General features: G+C 36.2%; 1 protein-coding gene across 3 annotated transcripts; it reads left to right on the plus strand.

The window, feature by feature from the left end:
* Positions 1-68: 68 nt before the first annotated feature.
* Positions 69-19,178, plus strand: LOC106163956 (transcription elongation factor SPT6). 3 transcript variants are annotated; one of them, XM_013541685.2, is made up of 37 exons: positions 69-225; positions 1,501-1,674; positions 1,893-1,907; positions 2,404-2,576; positions 3,138-3,345; positions 3,476-3,557; positions 3,724-3,823; positions 3,989-4,075; positions 4,321-4,407; positions 4,665-4,766; positions 4,931-5,035; positions 5,181-5,270; positions 5,427-5,563; positions 5,714-6,033; positions 9,713-9,842; positions 10,078-10,228; positions 10,471-10,566; positions 10,849-10,935; positions 11,156-11,299; positions 11,574-11,822; positions 12,050-12,126; positions 12,303-12,438; positions 12,695-12,832; positions 13,044-13,211; positions 13,483-13,818; positions 14,063-14,210; positions 14,415-14,563; positions 14,879-15,019; positions 15,272-15,378; positions 15,515-15,603; positions 15,919-16,034; positions 16,302-16,424; positions 16,578-16,738; positions 16,981-17,171; positions 17,386-17,448; positions 17,682-17,857; positions 18,083-19,178. In XM_013541685.2, exons 2-37 carry the CDS (start codon positions 1,518-1,520, stop codon positions 18,623-18,625), a joined length of 5,382 nt encoding a protein of 1,793 aa, XP_013397139.2. In that variant the 5' UTR covers positions 69-225; positions 1,501-1,517; the 3' UTR covers positions 18,626-19,178. The 3 variants fall into 3 exon arrangements, with proteins under 3 accessions (XP_013397139.2, XP_013397141.2, XP_086867176.1); XM_013541687.2 differs by lacking the exon at positions 1,893-1,907; XM_087011050.1 differs by lacking the exon at positions 1,893-1,907 and having other exon boundaries at positions 1,501-1,669; positions 2,402-2,576.
* Positions 19,179-19,559: the final 381 nt, after the last annotated feature.

The following is a 19,559-nucleotide window of genomic DNA, read 5'->3' on the forward strand; positions in this document are numbered from 1 at the left end:
AGGCTATGAGAATTAGGGGTATTAAGGAGCAATTGTGGCCAAAATTCTCTAGGTTTTATAAAAATATTTTTATTGCATGGTTTTAAAATTATTTGGTTTTTGTACGAGGTAGCTTTGGGTAGGTCTTATATCATAATTTGGCCCATAGAAGCGCCATCTAGGGAGTAATTATATTATTTTTGGTCGCCATTGTATTTCTCCCGAAACGTGAAATAAGAAACACAGGTATGTGAGTATTTATTCATAAAATGGTATGAATTACAACCAAGCAGAACTGTTAAGAATTTACTTGAGCTTTTAAGCCTAAATGCCTGTATTGTGTCCTTTTTTTAACAATGTAAGCAGCATTGTAAATTTAAACACTCGTCAAGTTCACCAACTAAGTTTTACGTATTAACACAAAATCTGATTTCAACTGATACCAGGTGCACAGCTGCGTGGCTCCATGGCTTATTCAGTGCAATTCTGATATACATTGTCAACTAACAGTGCCAAAAACCATTGATGCTGTTGTATCTGTGTGATAAAGCTTTAAAACTTCATAGGTTTTGGTTTGCCATAATCAATCTCTCGCCCTCCCATTCCACGTTATTTTTTTCACTTATAATGGTGATAAGTCAACATATTATTATAACGTTCCAGCTCTGTTACTCTTCAGCATCAATACTCCCCTGCACCTTGCTACCCTGTATCATTATTTCCCGCAGGACATCTAAAACATGATTCTTAATTTTGAAACCTTACTGCCAAAACCAGGATCCATACGTAACAAAATTGTCATTTTGTCATACAAAAAGTGATGAAAGGGGGTAACAGTGTAAGGGAGTATTGATTTGATCTAGGAGAGTAACAATGCAAAGAGGTAATGAAGTGGTACAAATATCGTGATATTGCTAGCAGGAGTAACAGTATGAAGAAGTAACCATGTGGGGGAGTAACAAATCAAAGCAGTGAATTGTAAGAGATGACCCCTTTTGCAAAGGGCATGTATCACACTGTTGTCTTTTCTCCTAAACACTGAAAATCCAGTGATTTTTAACTGTAAAACTGTTGAGAAGAATTTTAATTGTTAAAGAATTATATTTTTGAATATCTGTTGGTCACTATTAGTATTGATTTTCAATACTGCATTTATTGGTTTTATCCAAATCCCAGCACCATTCTGTAACAATTATTACAAGGCATGTGGATTTGAGAATTATTGTAATGGTATCCTCTTAGTATTTATGCATGTTTAGCAATTATGTAAACTTAAATGGGAGTTCAGGAGCTAAGTCATTATGGGCATAATGGTAGATATTACTTTTTGAGTACTTATTAATAATTTTGTATAAGACTTTTTTTGAGATCATTAAGATCTGTGTATGATGTAATTACATTCAAATGTCCTGTGTAACAAAACATAAGACGTTAGCAAACTTAAAAAAAAAGTTGAATAAGTTGTTTTGTTAAGTAATAGCTCATGAAAGATAATGTTTGAAATCTGCTTTCTGCTATTAGGAGAAGAATAAGTAACCATGTCAGACTTCATGGACGATGAAGCCAGTGTTAGCAGTGGAAGTGAAGATGCCAGTGACGATGAACAGAAGAAGCCTGACAAAAAGAAGAAAAGCAAAAAACAAGCCATAAATTCTGATAGCGAAGACAGCGATGAAGAAGAAGAGGAGGAAGATGGTAAGTGGGTTTTTCAGTATAGATGTTAGCTTTTATTGTATTTTTTTTACCATAATGTTGATTTACTGATTATTATAACTTCCTAAAATTTTGCAACATCGCAGTGATTACCTCAGAGTTAAATAGAATGGCTCGTGAGTATTAAATTATTTTGTTTTGGTGTTTAAAATCACTCCTATTTTTATTTATTCTGTAAATCTCCAATTGTGTCTTTTTAGATGAGGCAGAGGATGGTATGTACAGTTATGTTTTAGCTGTTGTTGAATGTTAGACTAGACTAAAAGAGCCATTGAAACACAAATGGGAATGTTAACATAATTATTTATTGTATTAACAGTATATGTTATTTGTTAGAATTTATATACAAATTTTGCTTTCACTCATTAGATAAACGAAGAAAATTACCCCTCAGCACTAACCTCAAGAATTGTATTATTCTGCACTTGATATTAGGTGTTTTGCTCTCACTTACCAATTCTTCATTCAACAAAATTCTTTTGTATTGTTGGCTGAATACAAAGAATATTTTACATCTTTTTTTTTTTTTTATATATTTGGATAAAACTGAAATATCTTTTGTTCTCATTTTGTATTCAAGGCTCTATGAATTAGCTTTATATTCCTTATTCCTATAGCATGGATCAGTTGTGGCTAGCTGTTGGTGTCTTTCATAGAACCTTTATATCATGAATGCATTTTGTCGTTTGTTTTTGTTTACATTTTTATCAGATGATGATAAAATACGAGAAGAAATGAAGGATCTTATCAATGATGAGGAAGAGGAGGAGGAAGGACCTGCCAGTGAGGATGAGAAAAAGGAGGATTCAGATATTGATGACCAGTTGGAGGAGGATGATTATGACTTGATTGAGGAAAACTTGGGAATTAAAGTGCAAAGAAAAGTGAGTATGATCTGTATACTATTTATGTATTGAAAACAATGGAAATATGTGGTTGGTGTTATGCATTCTTTAATTATGCTGTATAGTGAATTTTTCAACAGACATAAAGTATTATCAAATTTGGAGTTGTTAACATTTTGATAAATCTTGTCTGCACAAGCTGTAGTATATTGAAATAAATATGTAACCCGTAATACCCTGGGCATGGTAGAACTTAGGGTTTCAATTAGTTATCATGTTTATGTGAAGTCAAATTTGCTTAAGCATGATATAAGCATGTTATTGTTCAGACATAGGAAGTGTGGTTTGTTTTGTTATTTTCAAATATGTTTTACATTGTATTTGTTGTAATTTTGTAATCTGGTAGATATTAGGGTAGCCTCAAAAGTAATTTGAACAAAAAGAGCTTACAGTTTAATGCCAGATGTGTATACAGTGCATTTTGGGAGGTTCATTTAGGATATGTAGGTAATAAAGAAAAACATGTTTTGACTTTTTGAGATTCAAAATATCAAGACACATACAATTTCATCCCCATTTTTCATCATTTTTCATCATTAGCGCAAGCACACCCGAATCAGAGTGCTGTCAGATGATGAAGACAGCGACAAAGATGATGAACCAGAGGCCAAGAAGGGCAAAGAGACAATAGCTAACCAGATTTTTGAGGGGGATGATGATGACTTACCTGATACTCAGATGGAGGAAACCTCACAACAGGAACCAGAAGAGAAGTTTGGGGAGTTAGAAGAATCTGAGGAAGAGTCAGGTAAAGTGTTTGTTGATACAGTTGACTAAGCAAAGATAGGTATTTAAGATGTCTAATTTTCTCACTTGTTTTGTCTTGGTAGATCATATTTAAGAACTTATTGATAATTAATTTGTTGTAATATTTGCAGATGTTGATGACTTCATTGTTGACGATGAAGGGCAGCCCATAAGTAAAACTAAAAAGAAAAAGCATATTATCCACACTGACAGGTAAGACAATTGTTTATTTTAAGGCCTGTAATCATTTTGAAGTATTTATCTGTCTTTTTAAGCATAAAGGAAAAAAATAATCAGACATTTTGAAATAATGGTTGTTTTTGTTTGTAGAGTGATAATGCCAGTACTGTATAACGACCTGACATATTTTATGTTCTAGTGCTCTCCAAGAGGCCCAGGATATCTTTGGTGTAGATTTTGACTTTGCAGATTTTGATCAATATGGTAGTGAATATGAAGAAGATGAACTTGAGGAAGAGGTTTGTTATTCTACTGTGTGTTCTCTAGTCAAATTAAAAAAATATTACAGCATTGCACTGTTTGAATTTTATATGTTATATTACAATATAACCTATGAAAATGTCTAAAAGATTTTGATGTTTCACATGTCAGGTGTGTTAATTAAATGTGTTACGACATTTCAGTACGAAGAAGAGATGGAAGGGGAAGAAGGTACTGTCAAACCGAAGAAAAAGACCTCCAAGAAAAGGGCCAAAAAGAGTATATTTGAGGTACAAAATAGTTTTGATATTTAGCTTTTTTAATCATGAATACACAAGTTTTATATTGATTTATCCTTTTATCTGGTATAGCAATTATTAACAGCAAGTCAGAAGGTTTTTACACAAATTTAAATCATATTTCAATTGTATCCTGAAATTGTATTTATTGGATTTTGTAATTGTGCAAATAATTGTTCTTCAATCTTTAATTGTGTATTTGACTCAGTTTTAACCTTCTCTGTCTTCTGTGGCAGGTATACGAGCCCAGTGAGCTGGAGAAAGCACATTTAACAGATGTGGACAATGAAATCAGGACCACAGATATGCCTGAGAGATTTCAAGTATGAATTAAATTATCATAATGACACATGCTATTAAGTAAACGAATGACTTGTGTTTGTTTCTTCATGCAGCGATATAGCTATTTTGAGATTCATAGTGGTTGCTATTTTAAAATGGGTTCAAAGTGGTTGGTGTGTGCACACATATGCCTTTAAGTTGCCTTTAAGTTTCAAGCTACCCATTTTTCGCCATCAATTAGGTTTTGTCTTAGAGCATATTATCAGTTTGGGTTATATTGAATATATTTGTGCTTTAGTTACGTGGCATCCCTGTCCTCCCCACAGAAGAGGGTGAGCTAGAAGAGGAAGCTGAGTGGATCTACAAACATGCTTTCTGCACACAACCTCTGTCCTCACAGGTAAATGAACAGCAGACACTAATTAACATTTTAAGCATGATTTTCAACTGGCCCCTTTTCTTTTAGAGATTCTTAGCTATTTTGAACTTTAGTACATTATGAATTTAGTTGTCAAACATTTCAACTAGTGATAGATATTGTCATTGACTTTTGCCTCTGTTTAGGATCAGGATGGTGGGGAAGGCCAGTCATACTACAACCGTAAAGGACCCAGCACTGTGGTCAAAATTAAAGAAGCTCTACACTTCATGAGGAATGACCAGCTTGAGGTGATACTGCACTCATGTATTGTGCTGTTTGTATGACATTTACTTTTTGGTTATAATTTTTTTCATCAAATATATGTCGAAATTAAGTTGATAAATGTGTCACAATTTAATGTTGTAAATTGTAATTTTTGTGTTTCTGTTGTAGGTTCCCTTCATTGCCTTCTACAGAAAAGAATATGTCAACCCAGAACTTAACATAAAAGACTTGTGGAAAGTATGGCAGTGGGATGAAAAGGTAGACTCAATAAAGATCTCTATGTCTTTAGAAATTTTAAGATTTTGAAGTATAAGATTGGAAGAGTGCAGACATTGCAAGTTCGACTGTCTTGATGTTGGCAAGAGTACTGGTTTGTATTCATTTACTGAAACTAGAAAGCTGTTCTATTTTCAGTGGACTCAGCTGAGGTCAAGAAAGAAGAATTTAGTCAGATTGTTTGAGAAAATGCAGCAGTATCAGTTTGAGCTGATTGACCCAGAGAAGCCTTTGCCTTCACACTTCAGGTCACTCACATCAGATGATATTGAAAGGTGGGTAAAACTTTGAAAGTTGTTTTCATCATTTTATAAGCTGAATGATTTTTTTCAAAATTTAACAAAGAGATTCAGGTAAAGTATAATCTCGTGTTTAAAGCTAAACCTGTATATTTGTTAAGTTCTTGTGTCCATTCATCATTTTAGGGCCAAAAACATTCAAAGTATGGAGGAATACAAGGATGTTTATCAACATTTCCTGCTGTACTATGGAGCAGACATTCCAAAGATGAAAAATGCAGAGAAAAAGAAAAAGAAAACTAAACCAGTAAAAGAGAAGGAACCAGAGAAGGATGTTGAAGTGGAGGGGGATGGAGAGAAGGAGGAGGGGGAGACGGAAGAGGGGGAGGAGGAAAAGAAAGCTAAAGAACCAGAAGAAGAGGAGGAAGAAGAAGAAGACAATACAGTTCACTTAAAACAGGCCACAAGAAAGACGGGGTATACATTATGCAGTGAAAATGGGCTAGGTAAGTATATGTTATTTATTCTGTTGCAGTGTTTTCAGATCTGTTATTGTACCACCAGCGTAGGCGCTGGCGGTACACATGGTTTTAGTCCCGACCCGTATGTTCCGCCGGCTCCTGCGGCTCCTGCGGCTCCGCCGGCTCCTGCGGCTCCGCCGCCAAGTCACCGTTACCGCTTCTCCTCCTAGACGGTAAGGGCCTCCATACCCATCTCTTGGATTTAGGTCACCTATAATCTCAACTCGTTCCACGTAAAATTTTGGCTTTGTCGGTATTGGGGTCTAGGTGTGGCACTCATTGCAATGCACCCTTGTCCAAAAATGGCAAAATTAAATGCTAATTATCTCCCCTACGGAAGGAATTATGGGAAAAATTTCTACAGACAGCTTTCCAAAAGTCCTATGTATAGATTTCAAATATGCCCTTGGATTTGACCTTTGACCTTTATTTCAAGGTCAAACGGGCCAAAATTTTCAAAAAAACAAAATTTTTGCCGAAAAAAAAATTATTTGCGGTCTTATTCAGACACCACACAGACTTAACTAATAATATTAATGGAAAGTGTTACCCTTTGGGTCATCTTTCATCTCCGTGAATTTGGGGTCAATCGGTGCATTTTCACGGGAGTAGCGGCCATAAGATATCGAAACTGAAAACTGTCTCTAATTCGGGAACCGTTAATGCTAGACACCCATTCTTTTTTGCATTTTGTAGAGCATGTAAAGCCCAACACTGGAGGTGGTCTCCGTTTTTTTGTATTCCATACGGTTTTCGAGTTACGCTGTATCAAAAAGTACATATTGGTGGTGAAAGCAAAATGTGCAGTACGGTAATGGATAATAGATTTTGAACTCTGGAAAAATAAAACATAAGGCTTGGCAAAGCAGACAACTTGTGGTCAAAAATGACATTATTTCATCAAATTTGAACTTCTGTAACTTCAGAGCACCTCCCATTTCAAGAATTTTGACCAAAATGACCTTTTCTTTATTTTAATTAATTTTTTCTGTAGGAAATTTATGGCACATTATGGTAACTCCAAAATTATAACATTTTGTCCCTTATATCTCCAAAACTGGCAGAGATAGGTCCATAGTTACTATTGAAGTTGAATAGGAAGTCATATACTGGCAATCTAAATGTGACCTTAAAAATGACCTTTGACCTATTTTTCACCATGAACTGAACTTTGCAAATTTTGCTTCCCTTTTATCTCCAAAACTGGCAGAGATAGGTCCATAGTTACTATTGAACTTGAATAGGAAGTCATATACTGGCAATCTAAATGTGACCTTAAAATTGACCTTTGACCTACTTTTCACCATGAACTGAACTTTGCATATTTTGCTTCCCCTTTATCTCCAAAACTGGCAGAGATAGGTCCATAGTCTCTATTGAACTTGAATAGGAAGTCATATACTGGCAATCTAAATGTGACCTTAAAATTGACCTTTGACCTACTTTTCACCATGAACTGAACTTTGCAAATTTTGCTTCCCTTTTATCTCCAAAACTGGCAGAGATAGGTCCATAGTCTCTGTTGAACTTGAATAGGAAGTCATATACTGAAAATCTACATGTGACCTTAAAATTGACTTTTGACCTACTTTTCACCATGAACTGAACTTTGCAAATTTTGCTTCCCTTTTATCTCCAAAACTGGCAGAGATAGGTCCATAGTTACTATTGAACTTGAATAGGAAGTCATATACTGGCAATCTAAATGTGACCTTAAAATTGACCTTTGACCTACTTTTCACCATGAACTGAACTTTGCATATTTTGCTTCCCCTTTATCTCCAAAACTGGCAGAGATAGGTCCATAGTCTCTATTGAACTTGAATAGGAAGTCATATACTGGCAATCTAAATGTGACCTTAAAATTGACCTTTGACCTACTTTTCACCATGAACTGAACTTTGCAAATTTTGCTTCCCTTTTATCTCCAAAACTGGCAGAGATAGGTCCATAGTCTCTGTTGAACTTGAATAGGAAGTCATATACTGACAATCTACATGTGACCTTAAAATTGACTTTTGACCTACTTTTCACCATGAACTGAACTTTGCAAATTTTGATTCCCTTTTATCTCCAAAACTGGCAGAGATAGGTCCATAGTCTCTATTGAAGTTGAATAGGAAGTCATATACTGACAATCTACATGTGACCTTAAAATTGACCTTTGACCTACTTTTCACCATGAACTGAACTTTGCAAATTTTGATTCCCTTTTATCTCCAAAACTGGCAGAGATAGGTCCATAGTTACTATTGAAGTTGAATAGGAAGTCATATACTGGCAATCTTAATGTGACCTTAAAATTGACCTTTGACCTACTTTTCACCAAGAACTGAACTTTGCAAATTTTGCTTCCCTTTTATCTCCAAAGTTACGCTGTATCAAAAAGTACATATTGGTGGTGAAAGCAAAATGTGCAGTATGGTAATGGAAATTAAATTTTGAACTCCGGAAAAATAAAACATAAGGCTTGGCAAAGCAGACAACTTTTGGTCAAAAATGACATTATTTCATCAAATTTGAACATCTGGAACTTCAGAGCACCTCCCATTTCAAGAATTTTGACCAAAATGACCTTTTCTTTAATTTAATTAATTTTTTCTGTAGGAAATTTATGGTACATTATGGTAACTCCAAAATTATACCATTTAGTCCCTTATATCTCCAAAACTGGCAGAGATAGGTCCATAGTTTCTATTGAAGTTGAATAGGAAGTCATATACTGGCAATCTAAATGTGACCTTAAAATTGACCTTTGACCTACTTTTCACCATGAACTGAACTTTGCAAATTTTGCTTCCCTTTTATCTCCAAAACTGGCAGAGATAGGTCCATAGTCTCTGTTGAACTTGAATAGGAAGTCATATACTGGCAATCTACATGTGACCTTAAAATTGACTTTTGACCTACTTTTCACCATGAACTGAACTTTGCAAATTTTGATTCCCTTTTATCTCCAAAACTGGCAGAGATAGGTCCATAGTCTCTATTGAAGTTGAATAGGAAGTCATATACTGGCAATCTAAAAGTGACCTTAAAATTGACCTTTGACCTACTTTTCACCATGAACTGAACTTTGCATATTTTGCTTCCCCTTTATCTCCAAAACTGGCAGAGATAGGTCCATAGTTACTATTGAACGTGAATAGGAAGTCATATACTGGCAATCTAAGTGTGACCTTGAAATTGACCTTTGACCTACTTATTATCATGAACTGAACTCTGCTAATTTCTTTCTCTTTTAACTCCAAACCTGGCAGAGATAGGCCCATAGTTTCTATTGAAGTTGAATAGGAAGTCATATATTGGCAATTAACTGTGACCTTGGAATTGACCTTTGACCTACCTTACAATGAACTTAACTTTGATTGTACCATTTTTAGTTATATATATATTTTTTGCATATTTTGAAAATTCTTGTTGATTGCATTTTTACAGCTTGTCAAGCACAAGACTGGTGGCTGTGTTCCTTATTTTGTATATGTGGGGGTCTATACGAATGCGCTTGCTCCAGCTGGTGGTACAATATTCGGAGGCGGTATCGCCTCTCTGATCCTCTAGTTTTTGAGTGAATTGAAGTGTTTTGTTTTCACAAAATAGAACTCCCTAATGAATTATGATTTAGCATGGTTTCATTTATATGTTATACTGTGCTATGCTTCAGCTGAGGTTGCTTGCAAATTTGGATTAACCCCAGAGCAGTTTGGTGAGAACTTGCGTGATAACTACCAGAGACATGAAGTGGAGCAGTACCCCTTGAAACCACTGGATGTGGCCAAAGATTTTATTGTAGGGTAAGTCTTGGGGAAGAAAATTCGGTCACTGTGCCTATGTTTAAATGCATATCATTTACAAAGAAAAAAAAAAATTCAGAAAAAGCTGTTTGTTCAATTAAATAAAATGGAGATGATATGCCTGTTAAATCGAAAGTTCTGTGTTTTTTTATGAGTTGGAGGCATATTTCACTTCTGTTGTAACACAGAGACAGTCCTGTTTACAATGATTAGAGATTTTTGTGTTTTCATTTAGTGTGTTTAATACAGAAGAAGATGTGTTGAAGGGAGCCAGACATGTGGTGGCCATGCAGATAGCTCATGACCCCCTGGTCAGAGAGGTGGTCAGGGAGACTTTCTTTGAGAGAGCCACCATTGATTGCAGACCCACTAAGAAAGGCATCAAGGTATGATTTACTTATTTTTTAAATTTTTTACAGAGAAAAAAAAAGCTAATGAAACTAAGCAGAACAGTTCCCAGAAACGATAAAAAGATACTGATAGATTTTTGTAATGGGTGAAGTTTTCCATGGTCAGTGTTTAGATAATGAAGAAATTTAATGATTGATGTAATCTGGGAGAATCCTTTTTTATTATGATATATACATCAGCAGATAATAGATGAATAAATGATTTTTTTCTGATCTAGATGATTGATGAAGCCCATCCATGTTACACTTGCAAGTACCTGAGACACAAACCAACATCTGATCTTCAGAATGAGCAGTTTCTCAAGATGGTCATGGTAAGTACAAAGACAACTGTTTTATGTTTAATTCATGATGTTAGAACCATGAACAATTTATTAATTTTTTTTTTATTTTAGTTAGCTGTGGTGATCAGTATAAAACAAATGAAGAAGTCTGGTTTTCGTGCATTCTACCTCTGAGACGAATGTGCCTTATGAATAGATTTTTTCTGAGTGGATCAAAACTCCCCATTAGGATAAACTCACAGCCTTTTCTTTTAAGTAGTGATTTTAATAGTGAAGTACCATAGGGTAAGTACTCATCTTTTCTCACTTCAGGCTGAAGAGGATCAGTTACTGACTATGGACATAGGACTCCATGACAAAGATGCCTACTTTGATGATATCAAACAGCTGTTTTATAGGGTAAGAAAAGTGTAGTAGGTTCATGCCTCGATTCAAGAAATTTGACTAAATGTTCCTATACAACCTAATTGATTATCATGTAAAAGTAACTGTAAATTTTTTTTTAAATTGGATGCACTTCAACAGATTCAGGTTTTGAAATGTTCAGAGAATTTGTTAGATTTGATGTTGGTAAGGTATCCAGGAGTGTCTTTATTTTTTTCACCCATGTGTGTTCCAGGATGAGTTCAGTTCACTAGTTCAGGAGTGGAACAACCAGCGCAGCTTGGCACTGGAGAGGGCACTGAAGGTGATTCTGTTCCCTCAGATGGCCAAGGAACTCAAGACTAAGCTCATACAAGAAGCAAAGGATGGTGTTGTTCAGGTACAAGGATGTTGATATACTATTTGAAAATTTACTCCTCAAGCTTAAACACTTTCCCCATGATAATAGTCTCATTTTTCATTTGTTACTCTAATGTAAAAAGTGTTATGGTAGAAAATTCAAAACTTTGAAATATTTGTAACTAAGGAACAGGAACTTCCTCAGATAGGTATGCAGGCTGGGCTAAAAAAGTTAAAATGGGACATATTGTTATACTGCTTTTCACTGTGGACCTAAATTATGTTCCCTAATACTCTTCATGACACTCTCACAGAGTTGTGCCCGCAAACTGTACAACTGGCTGAAGGTGGCCCCTTACCAGACAGACCAGCCCGACCTGGATGACGATGATGATGATTACTCCAAAGGACTGCGTGTACTGGGGATAGGCTTTGCTCCAGACAGGGAGACAGCAGCATTTGGAGCCCTAATTGATGGGGACGGGGAAGTCACTGAGTACATCAGGCTGCCACATTTGCTTAAGATGAAAGGAGGGTTTAGAGAAATGGACAGCAAACAGAAGGTGACTGGCAGCACAGTTATGATGAGAATCAGTATTAGTACCTAGGGTTGATGTGGAGATCTGTTTCAACTTTTCTTTTCTGATTGAACAGAATTTGTTTTTGTTCCATGAAAGATTGTGTGTTATGAAGCATGTCATCTCATATTGGGATGAACAAAAACTTATTGATTCATTTAATAGAATACTTTGGAAAATGCACATTCTAAATAAAACTATCATTCTTCCAGAGAGAAGATCTTGAAAAGTTAAAGGATTTTATTTCCACCAAGAAGCCTCATGTTATAGCTGTGGCTGCTGATTCATTGTAAGTAACATGGGATTTTGATAATTTTTTCTGATGGAACAGACTTAAGGTTGTTGGGGCTAGGTCAACTATTTTGAATCATATGCTCTTAATTCATTTGTATCTGAAACTCGCATCAAGTAAAAGGAAATAATGAAGTGTTCTTGTACATTTGGTGTCATCTCACTGCTTTCTAGACCTGCCAAGAATATCATAGAAGACTTACAGGAGCTGGTGACAGAGCTGGAACAGGAGCAGCAGATGGCACCCATCAATGTAGAACTGGTGGATAATGAGCTGGCTCTCATTTATGAGTGCTGCAATAAAGCTGAGGTGGGGATAGATGCTTAAATAATGATGATGGCTATCCACAGTTTATGGATTGATGAAGCTAATTAGTGAATGTATTTATAGATGAAGGTGTTTGCTTGATTTAGTTCCTTTGAGTAAAAACAACTAAGTGAACTAGTACTTTCTTGATATTGCATATTTTGAAGTGGGTTGGTTGAAGTTGGGGGGGGGTGGGGGGGGTGGACAGATCGGGGATTGTTAGTATATTATTTGGTTTTAAACTTTGTATTTCTTTCAGTCTGATTTCCGGGATTATCCTCCACTACTGAGGCAGGCCATCTCTGTGGCTAGGAGACTGCAGGACCCTCTCATAGAATTTGCACAGATGTTTAATACAGATGAGGACATCTTGTGTCTGAAATATCATCCTTTGCAGGTAAGAATATATGCTTAAAACATGACTGCAGACAAAACATGCAAATTTATAAAAAGAAACCAGTGATCAAAATTGAAAGACTGCAAGAAGACATATAAGCCTCAGTGATAAGCATAGTAAGTTTTGTCCATATATCATTCTATCTCCCCATCCCCCAGTTTTCTGAACGAAATGTGAATGGTCAATACTGATGGACATGACTCTGTTTCAGGACCAAGTGAGCAAAGATGATCTGCTGAATGCCCTGAACCTGGAGTTTGTGAACAGAGTGAATGAAGTGGGGGTGGATGTGAACAGAGCAGTGGCACACTCCCACACATCACATCTAGTACAGTTTGTTTGTGGCCTGGGGCCAAGAAAGGGGGCATATCTACTGAAGGTAAGACATAGGGCCTCTGTTCAGGTTCATGAAGAAAAAGAGGCAATTGTATCTATTAAGAATTAAGATAACAGCTGCTATGGCATTTTGAGCAAGATATAGTCTATGGTGAATTTACAGCATGGTAAAGGAAGCATCAGTTCACTTAACATATGTGTACAATTTTCAGCAACACTTTATAGGGATTGGAAAACAAACTGAATTTGGTTTTGAGAAGTTTTTCTCAATACATATTAAGGAAAGTTTAATGCAAATTAATTTTTTTCTTCAGATTTTGAAGCAGAACAATGCTCGTTTGGAGAACAGAACTCAGTTGGTCACCCTGTGCCACATGGGGCCCAAAGTGTTCATTAACTGTGCTGGGTTTATCAAAATAGACACTAACTCTCTTGGAGACAGCACTGATGCCTATGTGGAGGTCCTTGATGGCTCTCGTGTCCACCCAGAGACCTATGACTGGGCAAGGAAGATGGCTGTTGATGCCCTGGAGTATGATGACACAGCAGAGGATGCTAACCCTGCAGGTGCCCTGGAGGAGATCCTGGAGAGCCCTGAGAGGCTCAAAGACCTGGATCTGGATGCCTTTGCTGAGGAACTGGAGAGACAGGTCAGGACTGCAAGAATGAAAACTTATGTGATTTGGTTATACAAATTCATATGAAGGGAAATCAGTTACCGATCAGATATATGTGGGTTTTATGGAATAGATAGCAAAAAAGGATTGGTAAAGTATAATAGTTTAGATGAGAATTTTAAACAAACAATTAGAAAACTTGAATGAGAAAGAAGAAATAATTTTGGATGTGGTTCACTGAACACTACATTTACATCATGCTAAATATATATTGCAGAACTATGGTAACAAGCACATCACCCTGTATGACATCAGAGCTGAGCTGAATCACAGATACAAAGACCTGAGAACACCTTACAGACCACCTTCAGAGGAGGAACGGTTTAATATGCTCACTAAAGAAACCCCACAGACTTTCTACATTGGTAACATATTTTCATTCACTCTGTTTGTGTTACTGATATTTCTTTGTATTATGTTTTATTGGTTATTGTAATTTAATGAGAACTTTGAAAGCAAGAAATCTGCAAGGCAAGGATTTTTTTATCTATTAGAAATGGTGATATATCTCCATGATTACAATCCGTATTATCATGTCATACATTATTTTTCATATTAAATCATTCCAGGCAAGCTGATAATGTGCAGAGTTAATGGGTTTGCGTTCAGAAAGCCTCACGGGGATCAGTTAGACCAGGCTAACCCAGTAAGGAATGATGAGACTGGACTGTGGCAGTGCCCATTCTGTATGACAAATGATTTTCCAGAATTGAGTGAGGTAAGGATAAATCTTCATGTGCTATTATCTCTTTAATACTTGAAAATTTTGCTGTCCTGAATTAAATGTGTAGACCTAGAAGTATCAATTAAATGGGATAAGTGACTTCTATCAGTGTTTTGCAACATGCCATAGACCAAATTTTTAAAAACCATTCCTCTACATTTATCATTCAGTTAGCATGTGACAATGGATGGAGAATTATGATTTTGATTAAGTTTTTCTGTCATGTGTTACAGGTTTTTGATAAATAAATGTAACATGACATCCTGGACAGCCTGAACAGTGATATTAAGCTGAATAATTGGTTTCTAGGTTTGGAGTCACTTTGATGCGGGCAGCTGTCCAGGCACTGTGGTTGGGGTCAAGGTCAGGCTGGACAATGGCTGTAGAGGGTTCCTGCCCAACAGAAACATTAGTGATAAACATGTTACAAATCCTGAGGAAAGAGTCAAGGTATCACAAGCTGTATTAATATATGATTTGAAGATTTTAGTAATATGACACTGTGACTGGGGCATAGAAGGCTGGCTCCACAGTGTGTGATATGTCAGTGTGAGTGCTTTGATCTTGTATTTTACCCTTACGATCCCAAACTATGATAAGCCTGATTGAGGATTAACATATATATATATGTAAATTAAAGTTGATTTTAAAATTGAAATTCGAAAGAATGGGAGGACTAATAGCTATTGTATCTGTTATTAGAATGGGATGATCCTACACAGCCGTATCACTAAGATTAACATTGAGAGGTTTGAGGTGGAGGTCACCTGTAGGACATCAGACTTAGTGGACAAAGAGGGAACATGGAGGTAAGATACAGTACTTGGCAAATTTTAACTTTTTATATGCCAAATTAACTGAAATGTATGATAATTTTTCTTGTTTATAATATTATAAATGGAGCTTGATACCAAAAATGCTTATCTGTATTTGGATATTTTGAAGGCCTGCCAAGGACCGTTATTATGATATTGAGTTGGAAGAAGCAGATATGAAGAAAGAAGATGATAAGAAAAAGCTTCAGGCCAGGCAAAGTAAGTAGCTGGCATATATGTTTATTTTGGAATTTCTGCCTTCTCTGACATCCCTGAAAACATCTTCATTTTATGTATTTCAGAGACAAAAGTAATCAACTAAGCATGTGTTCATCATCTTAAGTCACTCTATCATCTTAATTTAGTTTGAAAAGAAGTGGAATAAATTTATGGTAGAAAATTTATAGTGGTGAGGAAGAGGGGAAAATACCAGGGTTGATCAAAAAGATATGAAATATTTTTGTAGACAGCAAATTGATAATTCTAAGGATAGAGGGGAATTTCCTAGTCTAGTGTACTTTTCTTTGATTGCAGCTTACATCAAAAGAGTCATAGTTCATCCATCGTTTCACAACATTGACTTTAGAACATGTGAGAAACTGATGGCTAACATGGACCAAGGAGAGGTCATCATAAGGCCAAGTAGTAAGGTACTGTATACAGTTAATGTAGTATCTGAATGACAGTTAATGTAGTATCTGAATGATAGATAGTAACTGTACTAAAACATTTTAGCATGTTCCTAAGTCCAACTTAAGTTTGATAGGAATAGCAAAAGTGTTATAGCTTTTAAGAAAATGACTTCATAAGGACCACAGAACATGTTTTTTCCCCTTAAATGTTTGGTTTTAAGATCTGGAATAGAAATATACAAGATGGGTGTCAAAATGAATGTAGCTAAATGGACTCATTTCCAGGGTGCAGACCACTTGACTGTGACGTGGAAAGTTACAGAAGGTGTTTACTCTCACATAGATGTCAAAGAAGATGGCAAAGAGAACGCTTTCAGTCTGGGACAGTCCTTACTCATAGGCAATGATGTAGGTTTATGAAATTTTGGGAATGTCCTTTACTACATTAAAAAAGTATAATCATAGTTTATTGAACATATTTACATTTCTTAGTTTTCTCAACCAAAATTCCTCCCAAATTATTAAACCAATTTTTAAAACTTTTTTGTCTTGTTTTCTTAGGAATTTGAAGATCTGGATGAAATTATAGCTCGACATATTCAACCCATGGCAGCTTTTGCTAGAGACATCATAAACTTCAAGTATTACAAAGAGGTTGAAGGTGGAAAGAGGGAAAATATTGAAAAGATTCTTATTGAGGAGAAGAAAAAGGGACCTTCAAAGTAAAGATTGTTTATTATTTTACAGATAATTTACAGATAAACAGCAAACTTAATTACCTTGATAACTTTGTTAAATTTGTATGGAAAGGTTTAATTTAAATAATTCTTAGCAATTGTGTGATAATTTTTGATTTGAATTGTATAGATGATATACAAAATTGGATGCCTAATTTTTAGGTGTCCAATTTGTTTTAGTTATTTGCTTGGAAAACACCAACTGATACTTTTTTTCTGTTTTCAAGGATCCCATACTACTTCAGTGTGGCCAAGGAATTACCTGGGAAGTTTATGCTATCCTACCTGCCTAGGACCAAACCTAAGCATGAGTTTGTCACTGTGACACCAGATGGCATGAGGTACAGGGGCCAGGTGTTCCATTCACTCAACTCTCTTATTAAATGGTTCAAAGAACACTTCAGGGATCCACCACCAGGTTAGTTGAGTTGGTCTGTTAGTATACCAGTCATGTCAATTGAATGTGCAGTAACAGTATTGAGCCGGGAGTGTTTTTACATATGTAATGTAGTTAAAAACTATATAATGTTTCTTGTTTGCCTCTTTGCTTCCCATTTCTTATATTGTCAGATATTATGTTTGTATTGCCTTAATTACCAGAAAAATATGAAATAGTTATTGAATTATTTTAGGCACTCCAGCATCTACGAGAACTCCACTTGGTCTGGCAGCTACACCAAGTATTAACCTGCATGGTATGTTATAAGAAATTGATATTTTTATAAATTCTCACTGCTGTCCAAATTACTTGGAATTGTGAAATTTTTAATAGTCTCAGTATAGATATGAGCAGTCATGTAAAAAACTTTTTGCCTTCTTGTAAATGTTTAAATTTTGATTGGATGTATTCATATATACTTTATCTTGAGCCAAACATATGCATATGCTTTATTATATCCAACTAATTCATTACATTTCTATTGCACAGGTGTGGATGCAGCCACCCTGAGGCAGGCGGCCGCAGGACTGCCCAGTAACATATACAGCACCCTGGCCCAGGTAGCAGGTGCCACCCCCAGGGCCACACCCCAGATAGGATCCACCCCACAGTCCTACCAGACTGCCAGGAACTTTGCAGGGGGATATAGTGGAGGCTATAACCTGGTGAGTTGGCTCTTTTCAGTCAAACAAGGAGACTTGCACTTCATGATGTGATAATTATTGAACTGAACATGTTCCTTGTAGTAAAAGAAAGTAGAAGATGTAATTTTATTTATTATTGTAGTAATCCCTTTCACAATGCTTTTATCAAGGTTTTACTTTGTTATGATGCATTTGCTAATTCTTTGATTTTACATGCAGTCCACATATCTGTACTGGTTTTTTCAGCAACCAACAGCTACTCCACTGTTGACACCCATGATGACTCCATCATACCACACAAGTCAGGGTCTGGGGACCACACCCCTATACCAGCCAACCCCTAGGACATCCAACTGGCCTGGGAATACCCCACGGCAACAGGCCAGTGCCACCACTCCCAGGGTCCACCCTGCTACCACACCCAGGCAGCAGCCAGGGTTAACCCCCAGGCAACAACCTGGCATCACCCCTCGCCAGCAACCAGGGTTAACACCCAGACAATCTGGCATGACACCCAGGCACTCACACTCACATACAAGTACCACACCCAGGCAATCTGGTGCCACGCCCACTAGAACCCATGGGTCATCATCTGGGTCCACCCCCAGTGGTAGGACACCCACTCACTCCAGTCGCTCTAGCAGCAAGGCTGCCACTGTGACTGACTGGGCCAAGGCAGCAGAGATGTGGGCTAAGAAACGTGCCAACCAGGGCTACAAGACGCCCCAGTCTGATGTAGGTAGTACCACACCTGCTGGGGACTCTACACCACTTATTGATGAAAGGTGATCAGCTGCCAGGTATGAAACTGGGAGATATTTCAGCTGGCTTGCTGATTCCACAGGCATAATTAATGGAATAGGAGGTTTTATAAGACATGCATTAGAGGATTGGTGTCAAAGGCAGAGGATCAATATAATAGCATTAACTGGAGGAGCTCCCAAGGAGTGCTATTAGTTGAAACTAACTGTTAGATGTATTTCTTTTTTTCAAAGGAACAAAACAAAATCAAAGTTATGATTTATGGCTATTCAGTTGTTTCAAGAGAGCTATTTTGTATGCATTCAATGAACTTTTTTTGCATTTTTTTAAAAATATAAATACTTAAAAGTTGATGTGAATGCAGACTGCTATGTATTTTATGTAGAGTAAAAAAGAAAAGATAAAACATCCAATGATGATTTGATTCACATTTTGCTACATTTTTGTAGTTATGAAATAATTTTTTAAATATTTGTACAGTCAGTTTGATATTGAGGAATGATAATGTGGAAACTGCAGAAAACAAATGATGTAAAAATTGAGATGAGCTTTGCGAAAATACAAAAACTACAAAATGTCATCAGTCTCAAGGCTTTCCTCCAATAAGTGTGAAAAAGCTATTGTTATCATGACACTATTTGAAGAAAATGACAACTTTGAACTTCAAACCAAATATAGTTTCGGCATCTAGATATTAACTTGAATATCAATATCAAGATTTAATGCTAAATAAATACATTGGTAGATATTTATTTGATTTTCTAATGGATCAACCTGGGTCATCAGGACATAGTGTTTGCAATAGAGATGCATGCACAAATTCATTTAAAGAAGAGATCTTTTCCCCCAAACAGTCATGGTTTATTATATGGGATGAGCCTTTGAACCATATGATTGCATATGCCACATGCATTTATACAGCAATATTTGATTTTGTAGAAACAATACATAAATCCATGAA

The sequence above is a fragment of the Lingula anatina genome, chromosome 1 (assembly GCF_051362555.1).
Source record: "Lingula anatina isolate TDL-2025a chromosome 1, LinAna3.0, whole genome shotgun sequence".
NCBI classification, from domain to species: domain Eukaryota; kingdom Metazoa; phylum Brachiopoda; class Lingulata; order Lingulida; family Lingulidae; genus Lingula; species Lingula anatina.